The 6,491-nt window shown below is 27.8% G+C and overlaps 1 protein-coding gene across 1 annotated transcript; it reads right to left on the reverse strand.

The window, feature by feature from the left end:
* Positions 1-3,369: 3,369 nt before the first annotated feature.
* LOC111904116 (zinc finger protein ZAT9) lies at positions 3,370-4,949 on the reverse strand. Its single transcript, XM_042896656.2, has 2 exons — positions 3,773-4,949; positions 3,370-3,573 (listed from the first exon to the last, which is right to left on the reverse strand). The coding sequence occupies exon 1, from the start codon at positions 4,860-4,862 to the stop codon at positions 3,792-3,794; it is 1,071 nt and encodes a 356-aa protein (XP_042752590.1). The 5' UTR covers positions 4,863-4,949; the 3' UTR covers positions 3,370-3,573; positions 3,773-3,791.
* Positions 4,950-6,491: the final 1,542 nt, after the last annotated feature.

The following is a 6,491-nucleotide window of genomic DNA, read 5'->3' on the forward strand; positions in this document are numbered from 1 at the left end:
GTTTTATCTAAATATGACATTTGTCACAATTTCATATGGGTAGGAAGATAATTAGAAAGAAAACGTAGGAATATATTTAATTTCTCTATTGAATATCATGGTCATTTTCTAAAATGTAAAAAAAAAATGGTTTAATAGGAATATATATATATATATATATATATATATATATATATATATATATATATATATATATAGGTTCAGTTTCATTTGAGACTATTCTAATTTTGTGAGACCGTGAGACCAAATCTAAAAATAATTTTAAAATCCAAAATAAATGGAAAAATCCAAAAATTCTTTTTTTAAATATTATTTTCGGAACTTGAATTAACTAAAAAAATAAATAAAAAATAAAAAAATCCCTTTTTTTAAGAATACGTGAAATATTCTAATAGAATATTACACTGACATATTCTAAAAAATAATTTTAAAATGAAAAATAAATGGAAAAATCTAAAAATTCTTTTTTTAAATATTATTTTCGGAACTTGAATTAATTAAAAAAATAAAAAATAAATAAATAAAATTCTATTTTTTTTTTTGAAAAATACGTGAAACATTCTAATAGAATATTACACTGTACATATTCTAAAAAATAATTTTAAGATGCAAAATAAATGGAAAAATCCAAAAATTCTTTTTTTAAATATTATTTTCGGAACTTGAATTAACTAAAAAAATTTAAAAAAAAAAAATGCGTCTCACAGTCTCACAAAATTAGGCCGTCTCACATGAACCTAACCATATATATATATATATATATATATATATATATATATATATATATATATATATATATATATATATATATATATATATATATATGGAAAAGTTCAATATAAAACTATAATTATTGTTTTACCAAGGAACCAAATATTTTTTTTCAAGTTATAGAACTTATTTTTTATCGAAAAAAAATTAAAAATATCTAAATTCATAACTTAACATTGTGAATGTTAAATATATTTTTTGGATTCACTATGTGAATTTAGATTCACATTGTGAATTTGACAAAAAATTTTTTATCGAATTTGATGTCATTGGAAAAGGGATAAAAAGTTATGAATTTCTGTATTTTTTTTTTTTTTATAAAAAATAAGTTCTAAAAGTCAAGAAAAAGATTGGTTCATTGGTTCCTTGGTTAATTATGGTTCTCTATTGAACCTCACCCTATATATATATATATATATATATATATATATATATATATATATATATATATATATATATATATATATATATATATATATTCTAATAAATGAATAATTTTATTTTATTTTTGGCAAATGTCATTCTAATACAACTCCTCATTAATATTATGACATGTGTCATGTAGATACATTAGGCAACTGATTTCAAAATTCAAATTTATATTTTTTAATTATATGTTAAATTTGAAGTTATAATAACTTTAAAAGTTTGATATATCTTTTAATTAATAATTTATTTAAAATGACTTATTTAAAATAATTGATTAATAATTATAAATATTATTATAAAAGTTTAATTAATTTTATAACTGTGGTTCTCACATGTTATAAACTAATATATATATATATATATATATATATATATATATATATATATATATATATATATATATATATATATATATATATATATATATATATATATATATATATATATACTCTAAAGGTCACGTTAAAGTATTGTTATTTTAGTAACTTTGATTAAACCCTATTATAATTGTACACATATTTGAAATTAAAATCAAGAAAATCATTTTTGGGGTTCCATTGCATATTTAGCCACCTTTTTAAACCCAACGTCCCAACCTCAAACTAAGGTTGTGGCCTAACTTTTATTTTAAGGCTAAAGGGTGTTAAATTTTTTTTTTCACCAATTCTCACATTGAAAGAGACATTTTTAAAAATTTTACAATATTTAAAAATGATAATGATGTGGTGATTTAGATTGCCGCCGATAAAATTTACACAAATATGATTTTTGCTACCAGTGAACTTCCACCACAGCTAAAAAAGAGGGAGCGGTGTGGTGCTCTCCGTCAGTAAAATGTGTCGTGGAGGATTACCGCTAGTTAGGATGTTACGACGACACCCCACAATCTAAGCTAGTTTATTATTAAATGGGAAAATGACTTGTGACCGTAATTATCTTTCCGTCTTGTTCATGTTTAGGCAACTTCTTTAAAACATTAAGATTATATAGTTTTTTTATTTTTTTATTTGTTATGTAATATTTTTTTTATTTGATATGCTTAAAATCAATATATATATATATATATATATATATATATATATATATATATATATATATATATATATATATATATATATAGGAGGCAATATAACTTTTTTCACAAAAAACATATTTATTAATTAAAAAATAATGTTTAGAATTGATTAATATTTAATTAATATTTATTATAATAAGTTTTTGCTAAAAATAAATTAGTAAAAAATTGATTTGTCAAATCAAAAGACTATAAATTGGATAAATAATTAATCATTCTAGATACTTTAAAAATAGAGTTTGGAAAAATAACACAAACAAATATGAAAAATAAAATCGTTATAAAAAATGAGGGAAATGACTTTTCAGAATGATTAACTTTTCGTTTTATTCACATTTAGGTGATTTTTGTTTTTTGTAAACTTTTGACCATTTAATTTATAAAATTTATTCATATGTTATCATTATTACCTAAGATAACCGGTGACAATGATAATATGTGAACACATTTAATAATATATACAAAAAAAATCTAAATGTGAACAAAATGAGAAACATAATTACCCTAATAATTCATTTTTCCTTATTAAATTATAGAAAGTAATTTATTAAAAATTAGAAATATTTTTGTGATTTATCAAATAGTAAATTACGATAAAATTTAAAGATACATTAATTTATGTATATATCTAAAAACTATTCCATACAAACCACATGTAACTCCCCTCTCATATTAAATTAAGGTCAAAATGTCATAAATGTTGAATAATATTGTCATTTACAAAGTTATTTAAAAACGTATGAGAAACCAAACTCAATTTTAAAGTTGGAGTTCTCAAGTTTTGAAAATCAGTGGTATATATATATATATATATATATATATATATATATATATATATATATATATATATATATATATATATATATATATATATATATATATATATATATATATATATATATATATATATATATATATATATATATAGGATACTTACTACGGGGACTAACATGTCAACTTAAAGATACTACAAGGAGTTAAATGTAACTTACCAGTTTTAAAATGCAGTGAACTGAAGTCTATACTTGCCTACAACATTTATTGGGAATGTTAATGTATATTGAAGAAACTACAAGGGCTTAAATGCACATTAATGAAACAACTTGAACTTTAACCTTTTGGTCCAAAATCTTTACATGCATATACATGTTGTACAGTACAAACAGCTAAAGAAACCCACGATGTTGACGTTGGGGTGCAACTTAACTCTTGGTCAAACATGCAATGTTCTCAAGACAAAACCAGTGAAATGTACAAGTTCCAATTCGTAACGTACAAGATTCGATATAAAGGTTATTCTGCATTTATAAATTTAAGCTCTGGGTAAAGGATTTCGCCATTAATTACATGTCTTTTAATAAAGCTGTAACAGTAGCAGATTAACAAAATTTTGGTGAAGACTCTGGAATTAGAGTCGGAAATTTGTTAAATTTGAAGCTAAAATTAGAATCCCATTTGACTATTTGTCCATAAGATTCATAAAAACAAAAACTTTACCTTTAATGCGATATTTCCATTAATGGGTTATGACAAATTCACCATCGGAAACCACAGAGACCTCAATTTGACTCATTTCATCATCTTCTTCATCAATTGGAGCAGGGAGATTAAGATCAATCAGATTAATGCTCTGTTTTGCAACTGGTTTAGCGGCAGCCATGGAAGCAGATGAAGCTGTAACATGTGATCTTTTGTGACCGCCGAGAGCTTGGCCGGAAGCAAACACTTTGAAACACACAGGGCATTCATGGATTTTATCTTCCATGGCGACATTTTGTGTTTGATGAATGTTGTCATGATGACTCTGTTTGATTTTTTTATGACTTGCTCTGTGCCCACCAAGTGCTTGATACGATCGGAAAACTTTGTTACATGTCTCGCATCTGTACTTCGTCCTCGTCGGAGTTCGTTTCACGTTAATAATCTCTCTATCGGATTCCGATTCATTGTCTGATTCTTCATGTTCTCGATCTTCTTCTTCATCTGACCATTTATCTCTTGATAACATCATTAAACAGTAGGCTACATCTTCTTCCGGTGAAGTATCGGAGATTGAACTTACCGGCTCCGGGGTTGACGATTCAGCTGTCTTCGGACACGGTTTAAAGATCTTTGATTTCTTCAGATATTGCCATTGATTCTGATTTTTGTTACGAGTAAGTTCATGAAAATGCTGTTGATCACCCAACCATGAAGTCTCCTGTCTTCGAATCCGTTTTGATCGTCTTCGGACAATTGCTTTTTTTGAAGTCTCCGTTTCGCTCTCCCTGTCCTGCAGAACCACTGAACTACCACCAACTACACCGCCACCGCCTGCGGCGGTGGTGGTGAGTGTAACTGTAAGTGCTCCGGGGAATGCAAAATCTGGATCGCCTAACTGCAAACTCTTCTTAGGATTCTCCCTCAACCCATAAAGATTGTCATCCCCGTCGTCCTCATCTTCCTCCGTCGATGAAGATGGCGGCGAGGAGGGTAGTGGTGGTTTGGGAGTTACGTAAAGATTGAGCATGTGAGATCTCATATGGCCGCCCAAAGCTCTTCCATTTGCAAAGCTCTTTAAGCAGAGCTTGCAGTTGTGTTTCTCCATTGTTTCCGTTTCTCTCTCTACAAGGATACGTTTCTCACTCTAAAAAGTATATGTGGTTTATGGGTTTGTATGAAGTTTAAGTAAAGAGAGTGTGTTGAAACTTAAAGGAGTAGGTGACAAGCATCCCTTTACCAAGAGTAATTTACAAAACTACAAAAAACCATTAATTAAACAAAGAGTAAACTACAGTTTTGATCCCTTTAATTGACACTAATTTCTAGTTTTGGTCTCAGTTTTAAAAAATCGATATGGTTGGTCTTTATAATTTTATTTTTGTTCACAGTTGGTCCTTATAGTTTTATTTTCTTGCACGGTAGATCTCTCGATTGTTAAATCTTACTATTCAACCAATACATTTGTTAATATGACCATTTTACCTTCAACAAAAATCAATAACTACTCTAACTGCAGTGAAAAATAGTAGAAAGTATAATTATACCAAATTAAGAAAAAATAAAATAAAAAAACTCTAACCTAATATTGTATACCTTCCTCCTACCATAGCTTCATCCCTATGACTCCTCTCATGATATTTTTTTTTAATGACAAATCTAATCTGCTTCTAAACTATTTATAATTACATCTATGTTGTAAATATGACTTAAACTCTTGATCTCAATGAGGAAGGGCAACACCTAATATCATTGGGCTAGAATGTAATGCCCGTAAATTTGGACTAGGTGTTTAGAGTCTAATAGGAGTAATTATACATTTTATCGAGCAATTAAAATCATTAATTAAAATAATTGTTTTCCGTATGTCATATAAAATAATAAATAATTATCATATACGCATTAAGTGGATAAATATTAGGAGTATAGAATATTTATAGAAAACCTCGATATAAAATTTGTCGTTAAGCGATAAATTAAAGATTTAAAATAAAAATTTGTTTCAGATAAATAATCTTAATAAAAGTTGTAGTAGTCGTGACGATAATCACGTGGATATAACGAAAAGCCCAAATATGACTTCGTATGAAGAAGTTATGATTTATTTAAGTTTCGCGTTTAAACCAATACATCAAGATGCGTCATAAAAATTGAACCAAAGATGAGTTACTTTTTAGCCAAAGTGATGTAAATTAAAGTCGTAGTGCTCGTCAATAGGAACTCGTCAATATAAAGAATGCCAAAATCTGACTCCATATAGGGAAATTATCATTTATCTAAGTTTCACGTTTAAACCGATACGACAACATGCGGCCCAATATGGTCCAAAATGAAATAATCTATTAAGTCCAAAAGAATGCCAAATGGGCCTTTTCACAATTCTATTAAGTCTTTAGCCGAAAATGAAATAATCTCAAGAGGCCCAATATGGTCCAAAAGGCCCAACACTTCTAATTCCAAATTCCTAAGCCCAGAACTATACCTTATAGTGGCCCATAGGGCCCAATAGTCCAAGCCCAACCCTCTAAGGCCTAAAAAGCCCAAGGTAGCCACTTTGCATGTGTACGCGCATCGTACCTGGCACGTACGCCTATCATATGTTGGCCTTGACCGCAAACGAGAAGTTGACCCTGTACGCGCAACGTACCAGGGTGTACGCTTAGCGTACTGGCCAACTTTCTTAGGACATCATTTGTGACTTAATCCATTAAGTCTTTATGTCCAAAATGTAGATCCA

The sequence above is a fragment of the Lactuca sativa genome, chromosome 7, assembly GCF_002870075.4.
Source record: "Lactuca sativa cultivar Salinas chromosome 7, Lsat_Salinas_v11, whole genome shotgun sequence".
Taxonomy (NCBI): Eukaryota; Viridiplantae; Streptophyta; class Magnoliopsida; order Asterales; family Asteraceae; genus Lactuca; species Lactuca sativa.

Excerpts from the sequence above, each read along its gene's own strand:
- LOC111904116 (XM_042896656.2), bottom strand. The coding sequence starts at position 4,862 with ATGGAGAAACACAACTGCAAGCTCTGCTTAAAGAGCTTTGCAAATGGA.